Source organism: Rhinoderma darwinii (assembly GCF_050947455.1).
Source record: "Rhinoderma darwinii isolate aRhiDar2 chromosome 4 unlocalized genomic scaffold, aRhiDar2.hap1 SUPER_4_unloc_1, whole genome shotgun sequence".
NCBI classification, from domain to species: Eukaryota; Metazoa; Chordata; class Amphibia; order Anura; family Rhinodermatidae; genus Rhinoderma; species Rhinoderma darwinii.
This window is the reverse complement of record NW_027461753.1, coordinates 851,717-877,207: the sequence shown is the minus strand read 5'-3', so window position 1 is coordinate 877,207 and position 25,491 is coordinate 851,717. Positions and strand designations below refer to the sequence as shown.

Here is a 25,491-nt window from a genome sequence, read left to right as displayed (position 1 = left end):
TTACCACACACACTGCTCCCTGTATATATTACCACACACACTGCCCCCTGTATATATTACCACACACACTGCTCCCTGTATATATTACCACACACACTGCCCCCTGTATATATTACCACACACGCTGCCCCCTGTATATATTACCACACACACTGCTCCCTGTATATATTACCACACATGCTGCTCCCTGTATATATTACCACACACACTGCTCCCTGTATATATTACCACACACACTGCTCCCTGTATATATTACCACACACTGCTCCCTGTATATATTACCACACACACTGCTCCCTGTATATATTACCACACACGCTGCTCCCTGTATATATTACCACACACTGCCCCCTGTATATATTACCACACACACTGCTCCCTGTATATATTACCACACACTGCTCCCTGTATATATTACCACACACACTGCCCCTGTATATATTACCACACACACTGCTCCCTGTATATATTACCACACACTGCCCCCTGTATATATTACCACACACACTGCCCCCTGTATATATTACCACACACACACGCTGCTCCCTGTATATATTACCACACACACTGCCCCCTGTATATATTACCACACACACTGCCCCCTGTATATATTACCACACACACTGCCCCCTGTATATATTACCACACACACTGCTCCCTGTATATATTACCACACACACTGCTCCCTGTATATATTACCACACACACTGCCCCCTGTATATATTACCACACACGCTGCTCCCTGTATATATTACCACACACGCTGCTCCCTGTATATATTACCACACACACTGCCCCCTGTATATATTACCACACACACTGCCCCCTGTATATATTACCACACACACTGCCCCTGTATATATTACCACACACACTGCCCCTGTATATATTACCACACACACTGCTCCCTGTATATATTACCACACACACTGCCCCCTGTATATATTACCACACACACTGCTCCCTGTATATATTACCACACACACTGCCCCCTGTATATATTACCACACACACTGCCCCCTGTATATATTACCACACACGCTGCTCCCTGTATATATTACCACACACGCTGCCCCCTGTATATATTACCACACACACTGCCCCCTGTATATATTACCACACACACTGCTCCCTGTATATATTACCACACACACTGCTCCCTGTATATATTACCACACACACTGCTCCCTGTATATATTACCACACACACTGCTCCCTGTATATATTACCACACACACTGCCCCCTGTATATATTACCACACACACTGCCCCCTGTATATATTACCACACACACTGCCCCCTGTATATATTACCACACACACTGCTCCCTGTATATATTACCACACACTGCCCCCTGTATATATTACCACACACACTGCTCCCTGTAGATATTACCACACACACTGCTCCCTGTATATATTACCACACACACTGCTCCCTGTATATATTACCACACACACTGCCCCCTGTATATATTACCACACACACTGCCCCCTGTATATATTACCACACACACTGCCCCCTGTATATATTACCACACACGCTGCTCCCTGTATATATTACCACACACACTGCTCCCTGTATATATTACCACACACACTGCTCCCTGTATATATTACCACACACGCTGCCCCCTGTATATATTACCACACACACTGCTCCCTGTATATATTACCACACACACTGCCCCCTGTATATATTACCACACACACTGCTCCCTGTATATATTACCACACACACTGCCCCCTGTATATATTACCACACACTGCTCCCTGTATATATTACCACACACACTGCCCCCTTTATATATTACCACACACGCTGCCCCCTGTATATATTACCACACACGCTGCTCCCTGTATATATTACCACACACGCTGCTCCCTGTATATATTACCACACACGCTGCTCCCTGTATATATTACCACACACACTGCTCCCTGTATATATTACCACACTCACTGCCCCCTGTATATATTACCACACACGCTGCTCCCTGTATATATTACCACACACGCTGCTCCCTGTATATATTACCACACACACTGCTCCCTGTATATATTACCACACACGCTGCACCCTGTATATATTACCACACACACTGCCCCCTGTATATATTACCACACACGCTGCTCCCTGTATATATTACCACACACGCTGCTCCCTGTATATATTACCACACACGCTGCCCCCTGTATATATTACCACACACACTGCTCCCTGTATATATTACCACACACACTGCTCCCTGTATATATTACCACACACGCTGCACCCTGTATATATTACCACACACACTGCTCCCTGTATATATTACCACACACACTGCTCCTGTATATATTACCACACACACTGCCCCCTGTATATATTACCACACACACTGCTCCCTGTAGATATTACCACACACGCTGCCCCCTGTATATATTACCACACACACTGCCCCCTGTATATATTACCACACACACTGCCCCCTGTATATATTACCACACACACTGCTCCCTGTATATATTACCACACACACTGCTCCTGTATATATTACCACACACACTGCTCCCTGTATATATTACCACACACACTGCTCCCTGTATATATTACCACACACACTGCTCCCTGTATATATTACCACACACACTGCTCCCTGTATATATTACCACACACACCGCTCCCTGTATATATTACCACACACACTGCCCCCTGTATATATTACCACACACTGCTCCCTGTATATATTACCACACACACTGCCCCCTGTATATATTACCACACACACTGCCCCCTGTATATATTACCACACACACTGCCCCCTGTATATATTACCACACACTGCTCCCTGTATATATTACCACACACACTGCCCCCTGTATATATTACCACACACACTGCTCCCTGTATATATTACCACACACACTGCTCCCTGTATATATTACCACACACACTGCTCCCTGTATATATTACCACACACACTGCTCCCTGTATATATTACCACACACACACTGCTCCCTGTATATATTACCACACACGCTGCTCCCTGTATATATTACCACACACACTGCCCCCTGTATATATTACCACACACTGCTCCCTGTATATATTACCACACACACTGCTCCCTGTATATATTACCACACACACTGCTCCCTGTATATATTACCACACACACTGCCCCCTGTATATATTACCACACACGCTGCTCCCTGTATATATTACCACACACACTGCTCCCTGTATATATTACCACACACGCTGCCCCCTGTATATATTACCACACACTGCTCCCTGTATATATTACCACACACACTGCCCCCTGTATATATTACCACACACACTGCTCCCTGTATATATTACCACACACACTGCCCCCTGTATATATTACCACACACACTGCTCCCTGTATATATTACCACACACACTGCCCCCTGTATATATTACCACACACACTGCCCCCTGTATATATTACCTCACACACTGCTCCCTGTATATATTACCACACACGCTGCTCCCTGTATATATTACCACACACACTGCCCCCTGTATATATTACCACACACACTGCCCCCTGTATATATTACCACACACACTGCTCCCTGTATATATTACCACACACTGCTCCCTGTATATATTACCACACACACTGCCCCCTGTATATATTACCACACACGCTGCTCCCTGTATATATTACCACACACGCTGCCCCCTGTATATATTACCACACACGCTGCCCCCTGTATATATTACCACACACACTGCTCCCTGTATATATTACCACACACGCTGCACCCTGTATATATTACCACACACGCTGCTCCCTGTATATATTACCACACACACTGCTCCCTGTATATATTACCACACACACTGCTCCCTGTATATATTACCACACACGCTGCTCCCTGTATATATTACCACACACACTGCTCCCTGTATATATTACCACACACACTGCTCCCTGTATATATTACCACACACACTGCTCCCTGTATATATTACCACACACGCTGCTCCCTGTATATATTACCACACACACTGCCCCCTGTATATATTACCACACACGCTGCCCCCTGTATATATTACCACACACGCTGCCCCCTGTATATATTACCACACACACTGCTCCCTGTATATATTACCACACACACTGCCCCCTGTATATATTACCACACACGCTGCCCCCTGTATATATTACCACACACACTGCCCCCTGTATATATTACCACACACGCTGCTCCCTGTATATATTACCACACACACTGCCCCCTGTATATATTACCACACACACTGCTCCCTGTATATATTACCACACACACTGCTCCCTGTATATATTACCACACACACTGCCCCCTGTATATATTACCACACACACTGCTCCCTGTATATATTACCACACACACTGCTCCCTGTATATATTACCACACACACTGCCCCCTGTATATATTACCACACACACTGCCCCCTGTGTATATTACCACACACACTGCTCCCTGTATATATTACCACACACACTGCTCCCTGTATATATTACCACACACACTGCTCCCTGTATATATTACCACACACACTGCTCCCTGTATATATTACCACACACACTGCTCCCTGTATATATTACCACACACGCTGCCCCCTGTATATATTACCACACACACTGCCCCCTGTGTATATTACCACACACACTGCTCCCTGTATATATTACCACACACACTGCTCCCTGTATATATTACCACACACACTGCCCCCTGTATATATTACCACACACACTGCCCCCTGTGTATATTACCACACACACTGCTCCCTGTATATATTACCACACACACTGCTCCCTGTATATATTACCACACACACTGCTCCCTGTATATATTACCACACACACTGCTCCCTGTATATATTACCACACACACTGCTCCCTGTATATATTACCACACACACTGCTCCCTGTATATATTACCACACACACTGCTCCCTGTATATATTACCACACACACTGCTCCCTGTATATATTACCACACACACTGCTCCCTGTATATATTACCACACACACTGCTCCCTGTATATATTACCACACACACTGCTCCCTGTATATATTACCACACACACTGCTCCCTGTATATATTACCACACACACTGCTCCCTGTATATATTACCACACACACTGCTCCCTGTATATATTACCACACACGCTGCCCCCTGTATATATTACCACACACACTGCCCCCTGTATATATTACCACACACACTGCTCCCTGTATATATTACCACACACACTGCTCCCTGTATATATTACCACACACACTGCCCCCTGTATATATTACCACACACACTGCCCCCTGTATATATTACCACACACACTGCTCCCTGTATATATTACCACACACGCTGCCCCCTGTATATATTACCACACACGCTGCTCCCTGTATATATTACCACACACACTGCTCCCTGTAGATATTACCACACACACTGCCCCCTGTATATATTACCACACACACTGCTCCCTGTATATATTACCACACACACTGCCCCCTGTATATATTACCACACACACTGCCCCCTGTATATATTACCACACACACTGCTCCCTGTATATATTACCACACACACTGCTCCCTGTATATATTACCATACACACTGCTCCCTGTATATATTACCACACACGCTGCTCCCTGTATATATTACCACACACGCTGCTCCCTGTATATATTACCACACACACTGCTCCCTGTATATATTACCACACACACTGCCCCCTGTATATATTACCACACACGCTGCTCCCTGTATATATTACCACACACGCTGCTCCCTGTATATATTACCACACACACTGCCCCCTGTATATATTACCACACACACTGCCCCCTGTATATATTACCACACACACTGCCCCCTGTATATATTACCACACACACTGCTCCCTGTATATATTACCACACACACTGCTCCCTGTATATATTACCACACACACTGCTCCCTGTATATATTACCACACACGCTGCCCCCTGTATATATTACCACACACGCTGCCCCCTGTATATATTACCACACACACACTGCCCCCTGTATATATTACCACACACGCTGCTCCCTGTATATATTACCACACACGCTGCTCCCTGTATATATTACCACACACACTGCTCCCTGTATATATTACCACACACACTGCCCCCTGTATATATTACCACACACACCGCCCCCTGTATATATTACCACACACACTGCTCCCTGTATATATTACCACACACACTGCTCCCTGTATATATTACCACACACACTGCTCCCTGTATATATTACCACACACACTGCCCGGCCCCACCCCCCATGCTCTGGCCGGGGATTCCGCTGCAGGAGGTGCCCCTGACATCAGTGCCCTTATATGGACAGTAAAGTCACGGGCCACTCCTGTAGCGCTGAAGTCCCCGGACAAAGCATTGCGGACGCCCTGGCCGGAATTCTGCTCATAGAGAGAGCCGGGACTGTACCGTCCATATAAGGGCAATGTCGTCAGGGGCACCTCCTGCAGCGGAATCGCCGGCCAGGGCGACGACAACTCTTTGGTCGGGGATTTCGCTCCTGGATGGGTGAATGGCAGAGCGGGAGGTGGATAGTTTCCTGCTCCGCCATAGTATTCAATTGTATCTGCATCCTGAGGACGCAGATACAATTGAATGTAGCAGAAGCCGGGACAAGTCCCAGCACAGTAACTTGCCGAGACTGTCTCTGCAAATTCGGGACAGTTGACACGTTTGCACATATTTCTAGCACGCTGGAGTCCCGTCACCTGGGGGCTGAGGAGGCTCTTCATGTGTTTCAGCTGCATGCTGCTCCCTGGTTCTCTCCGCAGGTCGGTGACGTCGGTCCCGGTTCTCTCCGCAGGCAGGTGACGTCGGTCCCGGTTCTCTCCGCAGGTCGGTGACGTTTCCTGTACTCCGTAGATCAGCAGCGTTTTTAACTCCGGCGGTTGCCCAGGTAACAGGGTAGATGCTGGAAGGTGTGACGTCAGTGATCACGTGGTGTTCGTGGTCATCTCTAGGAAGTGACAGTTGTGGGCGACGCATACGGCCCGTAACGTCACTACGTAATCAGCGATGTGCTGCATTCGCCGCCATGTTTGTCGTGGGCAAATATTCTTTATGTCTACAACAAAAATTCTACATCTGTAAATTTCCCTCCGCACGATACCGGAGCCCGGACCGGGGCCGCACCCTCCTCTACACACCCCACGTCACAAAGGACACTCAATGAAACGAAGCCCCGCCCCTTATTGTTCGGAGGCCCCACCTCCTGTATATCCTCTTGGTGACTTTACGCCGGGTGCGTATGTAATGTACGGAGGGGCGGGACAAAAGGGGTGTGGTCTGGTCTTGACCCGCCCTCATGGGCGTCTTCTCCATCATTATTATCAGCCGGGTGTAACATGGACGCCCTGAAATCTGCCGGGAGAGCGATAATGAGGAGCCCGAGCCTCGCCCGACACCCCCGACACCAGAGTGAGAGGGGGAGGGGACAGCGGGGTGTAATCACGTGTAATGTATCATATAGATATATATACTGTGTCATGGAGGGCCCCCCATCATGTGTGTAATACCCGCGTCCCCCCGTCATGTGTGCGATACCCGCGTCCCCCCGTCATGTGTGCGATACCCGCGTCCCCCCGTCATGTGTGCGATACCCGCGTCCCCCCGTCATGTGTGCGATACCCGCGTCCCCCCGTCATGTGTGTGATACCCGCGTCCCCCCGTCATGCGTGCGATACCCGCGTCCCCCCGTCATTTGTGTGATACCCGTGTCCCCCCGTCATGTGTGTGATACCCGCGTCCCCCCGTCATGTGTGCGATACCCGCGTCCCCCCCGCTTGTGTGCGATACCCGCGTCCCCCCCGCTTGTGTGCGATACCCGCGTCCCCCCCGCTTGTGTGCGATACCCGCGTCCCCCCCGTCATTTGTGTGATACTCGTGTCCCCCGTCATTTGTGTGATACCCGTGTCCCCCGTCATGTGTGCGATACCCGCGTCCCCCCCGTCATGTGTGCGATACCCGCGTCCCCCCCGTCATGTGTGCGATACCCGCGTCCCCCCGTCATGTGTGCGATACCCGCGTCCCCCCCGTCATGTGTGCGATACCCGCGTCCCCCCGTCATGTGTGCGATACCCGTGTCCCCCGTCATGTGTGCGATACCCGTGTCCCCCCGTCATGTGTGCGATACCCGTGTCCCCCCGTCATGTGTGCGATACCCGCGTCCCCCCGTCATGTGTGCGATACCCGCGTCCCCCCCGTCATGTGTGCGATACCCGCGTCCCCCCGTCATGTGTGCGATACCCGTGTCCCCCGTCATGTGTGCGATACCCGCGTCCCCCCGTCATGTGTGCGATACCCGTGTCCCCCGTCGTGTGTGCGATACCCGTGTCCCCCGTCGTGTGTGCGATACCCGCGTCCCCCCCGCTTGTGTGCGATACCCGCGTCCCCCCCGTCATTTGTGTGATACTCGTGTCCCCCGTCATTTGTGTGATACCCGTGTCCCCCGTCATGTGTGCGATACCCGCGTCCCCCCCGTCATGTGTGCGATACCCGCGTCCCCCCCGTCATGTGTGCGATACCCGCGTCCCCCCCGTCATGTGTGCGATACCCGCGTCCCCCCGTCATGTGTGCGATACCCGCGTCCCCCCCGTCATGTGTGATACCCGCGTCCCCCGTCATGTGTGCGATACCCGCGTCCCCCGTCATGTGTGCGATACCCGTGTCCCCCCCCCTTCGTGTGTGTGATACCCGTGTCCCCCCCCCCCTTCGTGTGTGTGATACCCGTGTCCCCCCCCTTAGTGTGTGTGATACCCGTGTCCCCCCCCCCTTCGTGTGTGTGATACCCGTGTCCCCCCCCTTCGTGTGTGTGATACCCGTGTCCCCCCCCTTAGTGTGTGTGATACCCGTGTCCCCCCCCGTCGTGTGTGTGATACCAGTGTCCCCCCCCCGTCGTGTGTGTGATACCAGTGCCCCTTCCCCCGTCGTGTGTGTGATACCCGTGTCCGTCCCCCCCTTCGTGTGTGTGATACCCGTGTCCCCCCCCCCTTCGTGTGTGTGATACCCGTGTCCCCCCCCTTCGTGTGTGTGATACCAGTGTCGTCCCCCCCCCGTCGTGTGTGTGATACCAGTGTCCCCCCCCCGTCGTGTGTGTGATACCAGTGCCCCTTCCCCCGTCGTGTTTGTGATACCCGTGTCCCCCCCCCCTTCGTGTGTGTGATACCCGTGTCCCCCCCCTTCGTGTGTGTGATACCAGTGTCCCCCCCCCCCGTCGTGTGTGTGATACCCGTGTCCCCCCCCTTCGTGTGTGTGATACCAGTGTCCCCCCCCCCGTCGTGTGTGTGATACCAGTGTCCCCCGCCCCCCGTCGTGTGTGTGATACCCGTGTCCCCCCCCCCCTTCGTGTGTGTGATACCCGTGTCCCCCCCCCCCTTCGTGTGTGTGATACCCGTGTCCCCCCCCTTCGTGTGTGTGATACCCGTGTCCCCCCCCCCTTCGTGTGTGTGATACCCGTGTCCCCCCGTCATGTATATATGACCCCCGGCCCCTGACATTACTGATTCTACTTCTTGTGGCGCGTTGTCCTTGTTCTTTATACTGAGGGGTCCCGGTCCCTCGTCATTAACCCTATATATCGCACCTCTTCACCTATGACGGCGCCCCTGGAGAGACATCTGCTTGTTGGACGGGAATCCTGATGAGATAATAAAGGACACCCCTCTCCACACCCGTCAGGTTTCCTGTCCTCGATGTGGGACTGTCCTGTATGACCACATTTCCCTCTGGATTGCAGGTTCTTTCCTGGTCTCTGAGGGGTTCTCTGAAGGTGTAAGTTTCTTCGGGGGCAGATTTAAGCCTTGGGCAGTCCTCCCTCTCCTGGTCACGCTTCCCTTTCTGGAGGTGGTCTTCATCCAGTCGCTGTCGGATCTTTTCTGGAGGAATGCGCGGTCTCCCCCGGCCTCCTGCTCCGGCTATATGCCCTTTGCTGTGGGAGCCGGAACACATGTTCTGTTTTTAGGCCAGGGAGGAACCTACAAAAAAATGGGATAAAGCCTGAATTAAGGAGTGTGCGGTGTAAAGCAAAAAGTCGTCCGCTTCCTATACGAAAATATTCTGTCCGTCCTGTCAGGGAGGAGTCCACCAGCCTCGCGTCTAGCATCGTAGACCTTGTCCGGCCGGTCCGGGAGGAGTCCACCAGCCTCGCGTCCAGCATCGTAGACCTTGTCCGGCCAGTCCGGGAGGAGTCCACCTTCCTCGCGTCCAGCATCGTAGACCTTGTCCGGCCGGTCCGGGAGGAGTCCACCAGCCTCGCGTCCAGCATCGTAGACCTTGTCCGGCCGGTCCGGGAGGAGTCCACCAGCCTCGCGTCCAGCATCGTAGACCTTGTCCGTCCTGTCAGGGAGGAGTCCACCAGCCTCGCGTCTAGCATCGTAGACCTTGTCCGTCCTGTCAGGGAGGAGTCCACCAGCCTCGCGTCTAGCATCTCCCGGACCGGCCGGACAAGGTCTACGGAGTCCACCAGCCTCGCGTCTAGCATCGTAGACCCTGTCCGGCCGGTCCGGGAGGAGTCCACCAGCCTCGCGTCTAGCATCGTAGACCTTGTCCGTCCTGTCAGGGAGGAGTCCACCATCCTCGCGTCTAGCATCATAGACCTTGTCCGGCCGGTCCGGGAGGAGTCCACCAGCCTCGCGTCCAGCATCGTAGACCTTGTCCGGTCGGTCCGGGAGGAGTCCACCAGCCTCGCGTCTAGCATCGTAGACCTTGTCCGTCCTGTCAGGGAGGAGTCCACCAGCCTCGCGTCTAGCATCTCCCGGACCGGCCGGACAAGGTCTACGGAGTCCACCAGCCTCGCGTCTAGCATCGTAGACCTTGTCCGTCCTGTCAGGGAGGAGTCCACCATCCTCGCGTCTAGCATCGTAGACCTTGTCCGTCCTGTCAGGGAGGAGTCCACCATCCTCTCGTCTAGCATCGTACACCTTGTCCGTCCTGTCAGGGAGGAGTCCACTCGCGTCCAGCATCAAAGACCTTGTCCGGTCTGAGGGTAAGAATTCCCTTAAATCCCTAAAACAAGAAGCGAGATTTACCCAGTGCGTCTACTGGCCGGATGGTTTTCTGTCTCTTCTAGCAACGATTATTACGTGTTAAAGGGAGAGCGAGACTTTTCTGTGGGTTCCTCGGACAGGGGGGGGGGGGGGAGGGGAGCCTTTGCTACAAGCCAGGAAAAGGTGTCTTCAAATTGCTAAGCAGTGTCCGGCTGTCATTTTGGGAGTGATTGTACAAATGGCAGCTGGTAGACGGTATAGGACACACCAAAAGGCTAAGGCTCTGTTCACACGCTTCCTAAACAAAGGGAAAACCGCTCCTGATTTTCAGCCATTGTTTAATCAAACTCGCGTTTTTTACGGCCGTTTTTGTATCTGTTTTTTCTATAGAGTCAATGAAAAACTGCTCCAAAAACATCCCAAGAAGTGATATGCACTTCTTTTTGGTGGGCGTCTTTTTACGTGCTGTTTTTGGAAAACGGCCACGTAAAAAACGCCCCGTCGGAACAGAACGCCATATTTCCCATTGAAACCAATGGGCAGATGTTTGGAGGCGTTCTACTTCAGATTTTTCAGCCGTTTTTCGGGACCTTTACGGCCTGAAAAACGGTTGAAAACACTGTGTGTGAACGTACGCTTAGAATGATGAAAGTGAATGACTTTTCAGTTGACCGGTTCACATGGCGTGCATTTTACACTTTTTTTGCGCACACGCGCTCCGCTCTGTTACGCGCACACGCGCTCCGCTCTGTTACGCGCACACGCGCTCCGCTCTGTTACGCGCTCCGCTCTGTTACGCGCTCCGCTCTGTTACGCGCACACGCGCTCCGCTCTGTTACGCGCACACGCGCTCCGCTCTGTTACGCGCACACGCGCTCCGCTCTGTTACGCGCACACGCGCTCCGGTCTGCTACGCACACACACGCTCTGCTACGCACACACGCGCTCTGTTACGCACACACGCGCTCTGCTACGCACACACGCGCTCTGCTACGCACACACGCGCTCTGCTACGCACACACGCGCTCATCTACGCACACACGCCCTCCGGCATCGTCTTCCAGACGGGCTGTGTCGGTCCTCCGGCATCGTGTCTTCCAGACGGGCTGTGTCGGTCCTCCGGCATCGTGTCTTCCAGACGGGCTGTGTCGGCCCTCCGGCATCGTGTCTTCCAGGCGGGCTGTGTCGGCCCTCCGGCATCGTGTCTTCCAGGCGGGCTGTGTCGGCCCTCCGGCATCGTCTCTTCCAGGCGGGCTGTGTCGGCCCTCCGGCATCGTGTCTTCCAATCGGGCTGTGTTGGCTCTCCGGCATCGTGTCTTCCAGGCGGGCTGTGTCGGCCCTCCGGCATCATGTCTTTCAGGCGGGCTGTGCCGGCCTTCCGCCATCGTGTCTTCCAGGCGGGCTGGGCCGGCCCTCCGGCATCGTGTCTTTCAGGCGGGCTGTGCCGGCCTTCCGCCATTGTGTCTTCCAGGCGGGCTGTGCCGGCCCTCCGGCATCGTGTCTTCCTGGCGGGCTGTGTCGGTCCTCGGCCCTCCCAGGCGGGCTGTGTCGGCCCTCCGGCATCGTGTCTTCCAGGCGGGCTGTGTCGGTCCTCGGCCCTCCGGCATCGTGTCTTCCAGACGGGCTGTGTTGGTCCTCGGCCCTCCGGCATCGTGTCTTCCAGACGGGCTGTGTCGGCCCTCCGGCATCGTCTTCCAGACGGGCTGTGTCGGTCCTCCGGCATCGTGTCTTCCAGACGGGCTGTGTCGGTCCTCCGGCATCGTGTCTTCCAGACGGGCTGTGTCGGCCCGCCGGCATCGTGTCTTCCAGACGGGCTGTGTCGGCCCTCCGGCATCGTGTCTTCCAGACGGGCTGTGTCGGCCCTCCGGCATCGTGTCTTCCAGACGGGCTGTGTCGGTCCTCGGCCCTCCGGCATTGTGTCATCCAGCTGTGATGTGGCTGCAGTTCACATCCAGAGCTCTTCAATTGGATGATTTGAAAAAATGGGACAGAAGCAAATTCTCCTGTGATCACCCCCTTCACCTCTCTCTACGATGAGTCTTCCTCTCAGGTGTTGGATGAACAGTGAGAGCTTCAGAAGATGGGTTTCGTGGATGACATCACCACGGATGCGGGCCCCGGGGGTTAGGGAGCCCACTGTTACTCCTTCCTCCAGGGTCAGTGGGATTATCAAACAAAAAACGCAGTGAAAATAGCTTTCTCTGACTCCCATTGATTTTAATGGGAGGTCAGAGGCGGAACTGCGGCAAGAAGGAGCCTGTCGCTTTATTTTCCCTCCGCCTTCCATTGAGATTTTCTGGCGCTGATTCTGAAGTGGTTTCCGCTTCAATCAGCGCCAAAAAACGCTGTGAACTGGACATAAAACCGATCCAAAGGGGTCTTTTGTATATATTGTAAATATTGAAGAGGTGGGATATCTTTGGACTACCCACGTTTCTGGTGAATGGTTATAGGGTGGCCGCCGCCGCCGCACATCTTTTCCTCCACCGCTCCGTGCCTCATCTACGAGCAGGTCTCATTAATAGTCACGATGTCTACAGACATCCCTCAGTTATATCCTCCTGTCACATCCAGCGACCCCCTCATTCCCCTCCTGTACAACTTTCTTCTCTTGTGTCATTTCAGAGCTACCTGACACGTGGACGGATTCGCGTGATGCACTTCTGGAGGGGGTTGTCTTTCATCTCAAGTACCTTGGCATTACTCTGGTGGAAAAACCCAAAGGCGAGGACATGGCAGCTGCGGCCATCCGCCGCATCATCACTATGGTGAAAGTCTGCTTTATTTATCTCCACATCTGTATGGACCGGGCATCTGACCACTCCTAGGTGTCCGTGCATTGATAAATGTCTCACAAGCGCCTTCTCTTACATCCACTGCTGCCTCAATAATGTGTTCCCGGGCAACCAATGTAACCAGAGAACATAACTCCATGTAGAATACAGGCATGGAGCTGTAGAGGACGTGTGGTACAGGACGTGTAGTACGGGTATAAGGGTGTTCGGGACGTGTGGTATGTGTGAAGAGTGGCACGATCCGGGTGAAGCGCAGGCAGTGAAGTCCAGGTAGAGGGCGGCACGGGACGGGGAGTCCAGGTAGAGGGCGGCGCGGGACGGGGAGTCCAGGTAGAGGGCGGCGCGGGACGGGGAGTCCAGGTAGAGGGCGGCGCGGGACGGGGAGTCCAGGTAGAGGGCGGCGCGGGACGGGGAGTCCAGGTAGAGGGCGGCGCGGGACGGGGAGTCCAGGTAGAGGGCGGCGCGGGACGGGGAGTCCAGGTAGAGGGCGGCGCGGGACGGGGAGTCCAGGTAGAGGGCGGCGCGGGACGGGGAGTCCAGGTAGAGGGCGGCGCGGGACGGGGAGTCCAGGTAGAGGGCGGCGCGGGACAGGGAGTCCAGGTAGAGGGCGGGACGGGGAGTCCAGGTAGAGGGCGGCGCGGGACGGGGAGTCCAGGGAGAGGGCGGGACGGGTAGTCCAGGTAGAGGGCGGCGCGGGACGGGGAGTCCTGGTAGAGGGCGGCGCGGGACGGGGAGTCCAGGTAGAGGGCGGGACGGGGAGTCCAGGTAGAGGGCGGGACGGGGAGTCCAGGTAGAGGGCGGCGCGGGACGGGGAGTCCAGGTAGAGGGCGGGACGGGGAGTCCTGGTAGATGGCGGCGCGGGACGGGGAGTCCAGGGAGAGGGCGGCGCGGGACGGGGAGTCCAAGGAGAGGGCGGCGCGGGACGGGGAGTCCAAGGAGAGGGCGGGACGGGACTTGCAGTACTGGTGCCCCTCATCTCTGGATCCTCTCCTCCGGTCTGCATCTGTGCGCTGGATGTAGTTGTTTTAGGGTTTTCTGTGGGTTGTGTCCGTCCAGTGAAGGTGATTTGTATTCTGGGTGGGATTGCTGATGTTTTCTTGTCTTCCTCAGGCTCGGGCAAGTGCAAAGCGTCTTCAAAAAGTCATAGTGACGGTAACACCGCATGGGATCACTCTGCAGGATGCTGCCACCGCACAGCAGATAGAGTACGTGTCTATATACAGGTGAGACGTGAATTCTTTACCCTATAGAATAGATCTACACCGTTTACCCAGAAATGTAACCATCCATTTTAAAACGATGGATTTGTGGTAAAATTGCATGTCGGTGTGACATTAGCGGCTACTACGTGTAACCTTACCTTAAAGGGGTGGTCCAGTCGCTAAAAATTGATGGCCTATTCTCCTGGTCGGAATCAGACGCCTGGCACCCCCACCGATCAGCTGTTTTGAAGGGGCTGTAGTGCTCGTACAAACGCTGCTTCCCCTTCATTTCTACTCGCTCACTGTGAATCATCGACACGGACGTAGCAGCAAATCACAGGTATCGCGTCCTCTTCTCCGACTGAAGTAAAGAACATTGATGATCTGGTTACAATGGCGCCTGAAAGGGGCGAGGGGATATATTAGGGGTGATATAAGTGGCAGCAGGTGATCAGTCAGTGGTTGATGTTGGAAGCAGATAAATGGAGAAGTGCGAGGATCTGAGCGACTGTGACAAAGGGACAAATTGTGATGTATAGATGACTGGGTCAGAGAATCTCCAGAACGGCTGGCCTTGCGGGAGGCGTCTCCGGGCCTTGCGGGAGGCGTCTCCGGGCCTTGCGGGAGGCGTCTCCGGGCCTTGCGGGAGGCGTCTCCGGGCCTTGCGGGAGGCGTCTCCGGGCCTTGTGGGAGGCGTCTCCGGGCCTATATACAGATGAGGCCTGTGTCCTGTGTACACGTCACCTATAGGACATTTCTATGTTGAGATTCTTACTCTGCGGCTCCCTGAAGGTTTCTCTTGATTTGGTTTCTCCGCAGGATTTCTTATTGTACGACGGACAAGGTTCAGAATAAGGTTTTTGCTTATGTGGCCCAGAACCAGTCCAATGGAGCCCTGGAGTGCCACGCTTTCCTGTCCCCCAAGAAGAAGCTGGTGGGTTCAGCCTGATCCTGGGCTGTGGCATATGTGGGGTACAGGCCGGCGGGGGGCTGCTCTGTACTGATTACATAATACCCATCATGCAATGCTCTCTCTTCCAGGCCCAGACAGTGACGCTTACTGTGGCGCAGGCCTTTACGGTGGCTCTCGACCTGTGGCAGTCCAGCAAGGAGGGTACAGTATCTATAGGGGAATTATAGATGGTAACGACCCGCAGTAACACCGTGATCGTTCATCTACATAAGTCATGGGTGGGATCGGTGCGTTCTGCTCGCAGTGACACTGACCATAGACGAGCTGAGGCCAGGCGCCGAAGGGGAGGCTCCTCTCCCATGATTAATGATCGGGGCTGCAGAGAGCGTCACCCCTCCCCCTCCGCGTGTCGTGGGGAGGTCCCGGACTCCACATCTTTAGTAAATCTGACATATTCTTTATTCCAATCAGGTAAACCGGACCCCAGGTTACATGAGACGACCATTCCACCTGGAGCAGGTGCCACGGACCCCCGGCCAGGTATGACCTGTCCCTACACAATGCCGTGCCCTCCTTATCTGCTTGGGGGGCTGGTATACATGGAGCAGAGCATGGGAGGGATGAACCGTTGTAATAGGGGGAGTGTCCGGCTCTAGGGTTTTCATGGATCGCCCTCCCCGCCTCATGCTGTCACATGATATTACAGATGACCGTGCCACCGCAGCCGTGGATGCGTCTCGTGTGCCGGTGAGGAACGTTCCATGCGGGGTGAGTACCGGGGGGCAGCGGAGGGGGAGGGAGCGGCTGACCTGTATACATCATTCTTCTAATGTCTGCTCCTCAGGATAATGAAGACGAGGAAGAAGATGATGACCTCGAAGATTTCTCAAGGTCAGTGCTGTGATCCCTGCTCCTGTGCTTTATTACATAATGTACTGTTCAGGGGCCTGGGAAATCTGGGTGACCCCCTCATGGGAGCTGTGCTGAACGCAAGTAATGAGGTAGATTCACCCGCTATAGTGTTACTGTATATGATCTATATGTACACGATACGACGTCATGGATGAGAAGAAATCCTGATCATAAACACATAGGATTATTATATGTGGTAAGAGCTATATCCTCCTGGACGGGGTCTACTCCTATATATCCTCCTGGACGGGGTCTACTCCTATATATCCTCCTGGACGGGGTCTACTCCTATATATCCTCCTGGACGGGGTCTACTCCTATATATCCTCCTGGACGGGGTCTACTCCTATATATCCTCCTGGACGGGGTCTACTCCTATATATCCTCCTGGACGGGGTCTACTCCTATATATCCTCCTGGACGGGGTCTACTCCTATATATCCTCCTGGACGGGGTCTACTCCTATATATCCTCCTGGACGGGGTCTACTCCTATATATCCTCCTGGACGGGGTCTACTCCTATATATCCTCCTGGACGGGGTCTACTCCTATATATCCTCCTGGACGGGGTCTACTCCTATATATCCTCCTGGACGGGGTCTACTCCTATATATCCCCCTGGATGGGGTCTACTCCTATATATCCTCCTGGATGGGGTCTACTATATATCCTCCTGGACGGGGTCTACTCCTATATATCCTCCTGGACGGGGTCTACTCCTATATATCCCCCTGGATGGGGTCTACTCCTATATATCCTCCTGGATGGGGTCTACTATATATCCTCCTAGACGGGGTCTACTCCTATATATCCTCCTGGACGGGGTCTACTCCTATATATCCTCCTGGACAGGGTCTACTCCTATATATCCTCCTGGACGGGGTCTACTCCTATATATCCTCCTGGACGGGGTCTACTCCTATATATCCTCCTGGACGGGGTCTACTCCTATATATCCTCCTGGACGGGGTCTACTCCTATATATCCTCCTGGACGGGGTCTACTCCTATATATCCTCCTGGACGGGGTCTACTCCTATATATCCTCCTGGACGGGGTCTACTCCTATATATCCTCCTGGACGGGGTCTACTCCTATATATCCTCCTGGACGGGGTCTACTCCTATATATCCTCCTGGACGGGGTCTACTCCTATATATCCTCCTGGACGGGGTCTACTCCTATATATCCTCCTGGACGGGGTCTACTCCTATATATCCTCCTGGACGGGGTCTACTCCTATATATCCTCCTGGACGGGGTCTACTCCTATATATCCTCCTGGACGGGGTCTACTCCTATATATCCTCCTGGACGGGGTCTACTCCTATATATCCTCCTGGACGGGGTCTACTCCTATATATCCTCCTGGACGGGGTCTACTCCTATATATCCTCCTGGACGGGGTCTACTCCTATATATCCCCCTGGATGGGGTCTACTCCTATATATCCTCCTGGATGGGGTCTACTATATATCCTCCTGGACGGGGTCTACTCCTATATATCCTCCTGGACGGGGTCTACTCCTATATATCCCCCTGGATGGGGTCTACTCCTATATATCCTCCTGGATGGGGTCTACTATATATCCTCCTAGACGGGGTCTACTCCTATATATCCTCCTGGACGGGGTCTACTCCTATATATCCTCCTGGACGGGGTCTACTCCTATATATCCTCCTGGACGGGGTCTACTCCTATATATCCTCCTGGACGGGGTCTACTCCTATATATCCTCCTGGACGGGGTCTACTCCTATATATCCTCCTGGACGGGGTCTACTCCTATATATCCTCCTGGATGGGGTCTACTCCTATATATCCTCCTGGATGGGGTCTACTCCTATATATCCTCCTGGATGGGGTCTACTCCTATATATCCTCCTGGATGGGGTCTACTATATATCCTCCTAGACGGGGTCTACTCCTATATATCCTCCTGGACGGGGTCTACTCCTATATATCCTCCTGGACGGGGTCTACTCCTATATATCCTCCTGGACGGGGTCTACTCCTATATATCCTCCTGGACGGGGTCTACTCCTATATAGCCTCCTGGACGGGGTCTACTCCTATATAATCCTCCTGGACGGGGTCTACTCCTATATATCCTCCTGGACGGGGTCTACTCCTATATATCCTCCTGGACGGGGTCTACTCCTATATATCCTCCTGGACGGGGTCTACTCCTATATATCCTCCTGGACGGGGTCTTCTCCTATGTATCCTCCTGGACGGGGTCTTCTCCTATATATCCTCCTGGACGGGGTCTACTCCTATATATCCTCCTGGACGGGGTCTACTCCTATATATCCTCCTGGACGGGGTCTACTCCTATATATCCTCCTGGACGGGTCTACTCCTATATATCCTCCTGGACGGGGTCTACTCCTATATATCCTCCTGGACGGGGTCTACTCCTAAATATCCTCCTGGACGGGGTCTACTCCTAAATATCCTCCTGGACGGGGTCTACTCCTAAATATCCTCCTGGACGGCGTCTACTCCTATATATCCTCCGGGACGGGGTCTACTCCTATATATCCTCCGGGACGGGGTCTACTCCTATATATCCTCCGGGACGGGGTCTACTCCTATATAACGGCCTCCAGTCTTGGGTTTGATGATCGGTTTACACTCCTGGATTTGGGGATTTTCTGCCGTTGTTCTCTGCAGATCCTCTCAGGTCGGATGATGACGTCGGTGGACGGACATTTTCAGGTATTGGATTGGGTACAAGTCAAGGCTCTGGCCACTCAAGGACATTCACAGAGTTGTCCCCCCCCCCCTTGTTGGAAGGTGAACCTTTGGCCCAGTTTGAGGTCAAGAGCACTCGGATCAGGTTTTCATTAATATTTCTGTACTTTGCTCCTTTCATTTTTCCCTCAGCCCTGACCAGTCTCCCTGTCCCAGCTGCGGGAAAAATACCCCCACATCATGACGCTGCCTCCACTACCACCACCACCATGCTTCACTGTAGGGAGGGTATTGGGCAGGTAATAAGCAGTGACTGGTTTCCTCCAGACATGATGCTGCCCCCACCATGCTTCACTGTAGGGAGGGTATTAGGCAGGTGACGGGCAGTGACTGGTTTCCTCCAGACATGATGCTGCCCCCACCACCATTCTTCACTGTAGGGAGGGTATTGGGTAGGTGATGAGCAGTGACTGGTTTCCTCCAGGCATGATGCTGCCACCACCACCATGCTCCACTGTAGGGAGGGTATTGGGCAGGTGATGGGCAGTGATTGATTTCCTCCAGACATGACGATTAGAAATGAGGCCAAAAAGTTGAATCTTGGTTTCATCAGACCACAGAATCTTTTTTTTCTCACAGTCTGAGGACCTTTAGGTGATTTTTTGTAACCTCCGGGCGGTTTTCATGAATCGGTTACTGAGGAGCGGCTTCTTTCTGGCCACGCTGCCATAAAGCCCAGATTGGTGGAGTGCTGCAGTGATGGTCGACCTTCTGGAAGTTTCTCCCATCTGCACACATGATCTTTGGAGCTCAGCCAGACTGACCATTGGATTCTTGGTCACCTCTTACCAAGGTCCTTCTCCCCCAATTACTAGTTTGGTGGAGCCGCTCTAGGAAGAGTCCTGGTTGTTCTAAATTTCTTCCATGTAGGAATTATGGCGGCCTCCTGGGAACTTTCAGTGCAGCAGACATTATTTTGTCCCCTTCTCCAGATCTGTCTCTTCACAATCCTGTCTCTGAGCTCTACAGGCCGTTCTCTCCTCCTCATGACTTGGTCTTTGCTCTGATATACATTGTCAGCTGTGACCTTGTATGGCGTGTCTTTCGAATCATGTCCAATCAAAAGAATTTACTGCAGGTGGATCCAATCAAGGTGTAGAAACATTTCACAGATGATCTAGAGAAATTAGAGGCCCCGGAGCGAAATGTCAAGTGTTGTAACAAAGCGTCTGAATACTTATGTCCATGAGAAATTGTACTTTTTCCTTTTTCAATAAATTAGTAAAGAACTAAAATTCTGTATTCACTTTGTCATTATGGGGGACTGAGTGCAGAACGAGGGGGAAAACGTGTTTTTGTTTTTTTTCTATTTTAGCACAAGGATCAACATGAAAAAAGGGAAAGGATCTGAAGACTTTCCGAATGCACTGTATAGGGGTAGATTCTATAGAGTCGGAGAATATGTAGGCGTAGATGCCATGAGAGCCGAGGATATATATTCGACAGAATCGGGGTGGATATAGCTCTTACCTCCATAGTCCGCCATTGCTATAGGAGTTGTTATATTGATCGTTTGGTCTAGCTATTTAGTGAAGTTCATAAATTGTGTGAATGGGGGTGTCTACTTATGTGAGGGCTTATGGGAGTCTCATGTTCTCCGTTCCCTCATTGATGGGGGGTGTATACTTATGTGAGGGCTTATGTGAGTCTCCGGGTCCCCGTTCCCTCATTGATGGGGGTGTATACTTATGTGAGGACTTATGTGAGTCTCCGGGTGTCTGTTCCCTCATTGATGGGGGGTGTATACTTATGTGAGGACTTATGTGAGTCTCCGGGTCTCTGTTCCCTCATTGATGGGGGTGTAGAATCTTCACCTCTGGTAAGTCTCTGACTGGGTGAGGTGAAGTCCTCTTGTGGACCATAGCGATATTTGGTGACCCCGGGCTACATGTGACCGCATACCTTCATCCTCACACTATACCTATAGATAGCATGCGTCTTTCTATTACACCCTTATGTCGGGGGCTGGGGGGACATAATATGGGGGTAGATACGTGGTTACAGTTAGACCTGGCTTAGATGTGTATAAACTGTTCTCTCTCCTGTAAGCTGCCTGATGGAGGACTCTGCGGACACGATGGGTAATATCTCCGTCTTCTCATCCTGTCTATCCCAGTGTTTCTCATGTAAAGTGTCCGGCTCTGTGCCAGGACGGGTCATCGCTCCTTCCTATTTTCCAGGCATGACCAGAGGACTATCTGGCCAGACACGCTCCCGTCATGGAGGTTATTGCTCTCTGGGATAGGATGTCATCCGCAGTCTGATGGTACAGAATTGTGATGTTCCTCAGATGAACATTTATCCATAGAGCTCAATCGCCTCCTCGGTGGAAGTGTTTCTTGACTTAGGATTGTCCTCCCAAGCTCATATATAGAGGATTCGTTTTTAATTTGGTTTATAAAGTCTGCACTCACAACATTTTGGCACTTCCTATGTAAAGTTATTCCCTAGATTTGAGTTGAAACCACTAAGAAGTTCAACCAAATGCCTCTCTGTGGTCCGGCACGGTGTCCCTCTTCTGCCCCAGCCAATCCTTCTCCCCCATATCATGTTCTCCTTCATAACAACCCCCCACCGTTCTTCTCTTCACTCTGTGGTGTCCACAGTCTCCTCTGTATCCCTATGTCTCTGCACATCTGTCTACATTCATTTACCATTCTTCTTGCCCATGATCCCTCTGTCAATCCCTTTAATATCTGGCTCCTTGATGTCTCCTGTTCCAGTCATTGTCTATGTCAGATCTAGTACCTTCTGTCCGGTCTCCTCTTTCAGGTTGGCAGAGGTCGGCACACAGCAGCTGGGATATCCGGAGGCAGTGACATGAAGGCTGCAGGTAGAGTTATCACTTTGGTTTTACTGATTGTCTGCACGTTCTCACATATGTCTGATTACGTTACATCATCTATAGGATGTGGAGGCACTTGGCTTACAGAAACTAGGCTCGGTCAGTGCGAATTGCTGAAAAACACTGAGCAGTTGGGTCTCGGTAGAAAGTACTTTACTTTGGTTTATGTCGGTCTTCTGGAAAAGCTCTTAAATGCTGATATCTTTTTTTCCTTTTCTTCCCAAACATTTCTTTATTCTGCACATAATGATTATCATCATAGATTCCACGTTCAAAAGGCTGACGTCCGTGAGCTACATGTCTAAATGGTTCAACACACACATCTTCAGAAGCTCCACCGTTAACTGGTCTCTTATAAAGACCTTTAAAGTTCCCCACATTAATGACCCATCCTGAACTCTGTAGGAACTAAAAGGTCGGTCATCCAGGTCTTCAGAAGCTCCACAGATAAATAGTCCATCATTGTGATCTTCAGAAGCTCCGCAGATATATGATCCATCATCGTGATCTTCAGAAGCTCCGCAGATATATGATCCATCATCGTGATCTTCAGAAGCTCCGTAGCTATACGGTCCATTATCGTGATCTTCAGAAGCTCCACAGATATATGATCCATCATCGTGATCTTCAGAAGCTCCGCAGATATATGATCCATCATCGTGATCTTCAGAAGCTCCGTAGCTATACGGTCCATTATCGTGATCTTCAGAAGCTCCGCAGATATATGATCCATCATCGTGATCTTCAGAAGCTCCACAGATATATGATCCATCATCGTGATCTTCAGAAGCTCCACAGATATATGATCCATCATCGTGATCTTCAGAAGATCCGTAGCTATACGGTCCATTATCGTGATCTTCAGAAGCTCCACAGATATATGATCCATCATCGTGATCTTCAGAAGATCCGTAGCTATACGGTCCATTATCGTGATCTTCAGAAGCTCCACAGATATATGATCCATCATCGTGATCTTCAGAAGCTCCACAGATATATGGTCCATTATCGTGATCTTCAGAAGCTCCACAGATATATGATCCATCATCGTGATCTTCAGAAGCTCCGTAGCTATACGGTCCATTATCGTGATCTTCAGAAGCTCCACAGATATATGATCCATCATCGTGATCTTCAGAAGCTCCACAGATAAATGATCCAGCATCGTGATCTTCAGAAGCTCCACAGATAAATGATCCATCATCCAGACTCTCGGTTTCCCTCAATAAAATGATCATCCAGGTTTATAGTAGCTCCAGCAATACATGGTGATGACTACCCTGATAAATAACTTCTAAGACTTTGAATTCTTATGGTGCTAATGTTCACAAAGTCCTGCAAACCGGACGCAGACTCTTAATAATAAAACTTCTTAATCTCCGTGCTTGAATGACCAGATACAAAGATGTCTATTCACTGTGTTGGATGGAACGGTCTGTGGCACATGGTGGTTGTAGTCCTGGTGCCTCTGCCCAGTGGTGGTTATAGTAAGCTGTAACCCTCCTCCTCTCACGACACAGATCCTACAGGGTAGCTGTCCTGTACAGTGGGTAAAGCAGGGTTTGGGGTTGTGGTTGACTGGTTGGTGAGTTCTATTTTCGGTCTCCTGCCACCATAAGGACGGCCTGGCCGCTTGTTCTTTGTGTACCAGCCACCGCTACAATCTCTATTTATATCACTTTATCAGAAAGACCTTTATTAAAATGAAATCTTCTTGAAATAAAGTCTCTTGTGTCATTTATGGGGTTAAGAGACGGCCGCGGCTTGTCCTGGTGGGGGAGCAGCACTGAATGTCTTCGGATTAATATGATGTGTAATGTTCCTGTTATCAGGGGTCTGCTGATTGTTGCGGGACCAGGAACTAAGGAGACCTGAGCTGCTGGTCACTGATCGGTCCACACTACAGGGGGTCACATACATAACCATGTGGATATCACTGAGCGGATGAAATGTTACTCGTTGAGGATTTGGGGTTTTCTTGGTTCACCTGGATGATACGATTTTTAATACACAAATATGTGCAACACTTCCGGCCAGGATGCAAACTGCGCGGAGACCAACATCCTATTAACGATTGTTCGTCCCCTGTACGGTTTGCATCGGCCATGTAAAGGGCCTTTAAACGAGTGGGGATTGACTTGATATATTGTCGATTGGCACTTGTTATGGGCAGACATCTGCCGGGTGAATCCGCCTCTAGTCTTCTCGCTGCGGGGGCTTTCTTCCCTGCACACTGGTAAGTATGGACTTCAGCCTCCTGTCAGCAGAATCCTCTCTCCTAATTCTTTGAACCTTTAGTAGCCTGACTGTATATAACTTACCAATCCGATGTGTCCGCAGGAAGACGATCTATGTTGGCAAGTTAAATCCCTGAAAAGTTGAGCACTCTTTTGACTGATCCCCGGATAATGGTCGGTCTGATGTGACCCTTACTCTTTATATAGGAACCTTAAACCTAGAAATGTATGATAAGGGTATGTTCACACGCAGAGTCAAAAACGTCTCAAAATTACTGAGCTGTTTTCAAGAGAAAACCGCTCCTGATTTTCAGACATTTTTTGTGCCACTCGCGATTTTTGCTGCGTTTTTTACGGCCATTTTGGAGCTTTTTTCACTAGAGTCTATGGAAAAGTGCTCCAAAAACGTCCCAAGAAGTGTCCTGCACTTCTTTTTCTCGGGAGTTTTTTTACGCGTAAAAAAACGCTCCGTCGGAACAGAACGCCGTTTTCCCATTGAAATCAATGGGCAGATGTGTGGAGGCGTTCTACTTCCGATTTTTCCGCCATTTTTTGGGGCGTATACGGCCTGAAAAACGGCCGAAAATAGGCCGTGTGAACATAACCTTACTGTAAACTGGTAGAAATCCTGCTGAGAACACAGGGTTAATGTCCTTCTCATCTCTCTGTTATTCAGCTAGCAGGTGACTGGGGAAGGGGCTTGTGGCGAAAACGGGTCAGTGGGGGTCGGTTTACGCCAAGAGAATGTGGGCGATAGATTCAGGCGACACAGATTAACAGGGGA

General features: G+C 51.6%; 1 protein-coding gene across 3 annotated transcripts; it reads left to right on the top strand.

Moving 5' to 3' along the window:
* Positions 1-7,051: 7,051 nt before the first annotated feature.
* On the top strand, positions 7,052-24,159 carry LOC142683588 (low density lipoprotein receptor adapter protein 1-like). Of its 3 annotated transcripts, none has more exons than XM_075847436.1 (11): positions 7,052-7,305; positions 13,673-13,815; positions 14,953-15,065; positions 15,864-15,978; positions 16,086-16,158; positions 16,429-16,497; positions 16,664-16,725; positions 16,802-16,848; positions 21,675-21,706; positions 22,398-22,458; positions 22,733-24,159. In XM_075847436.1, the coding sequence occupies exons 1-10, from the start codon at positions 7,233-7,235 to the stop codon at positions 22,442-22,444; spliced, it is 774 nt and encodes a 257-aa protein (XP_075703551.1). In that variant the 5' UTR covers positions 7,052-7,232; the 3' UTR covers positions 22,445-22,458; positions 22,733-24,159. The 3 variants fall into 3 exon arrangements, with proteins under 3 accessions (XP_075703551.1, XP_075703550.1, XP_075703552.1); XM_075847435.1 differs by lacking the exon at positions 7,052-7,305 and adding an exon at positions 7,318-7,481; XM_075847437.1 differs by lacking the exons at positions 7,052-7,305; positions 21,675-21,706 and adding an exon at positions 7,318-7,481.
* The last annotated feature ends 1,332 nt before the right edge of the window (positions 24,160-25,491 follow it).

Bases quoted from the DNA above. Each gene is read 5' to 3' on its own strand.
- LOC142683588 (XM_075847436.1), top strand. From the start codon at position 7,233: ATGAAACGAAGCCCCGCCCCTTATTGTTCGGAGGCCCCACCTCCTGTA. The intron at 16,726-16,801 runs GTGAGTACCGGG...TCTGCTCCTCAG, and splicing joins TGAGGAACGTTCCATGCGGG to GATAATGAAGACGAGGAAGA. The intron at 16,849-21,674 runs GTCAGTGCTGTG...CTCTCCTGTAAG, and splicing joins GACCTCGAAGATTTCTCAAG to CTGCCTGATGGAGGACTCTG.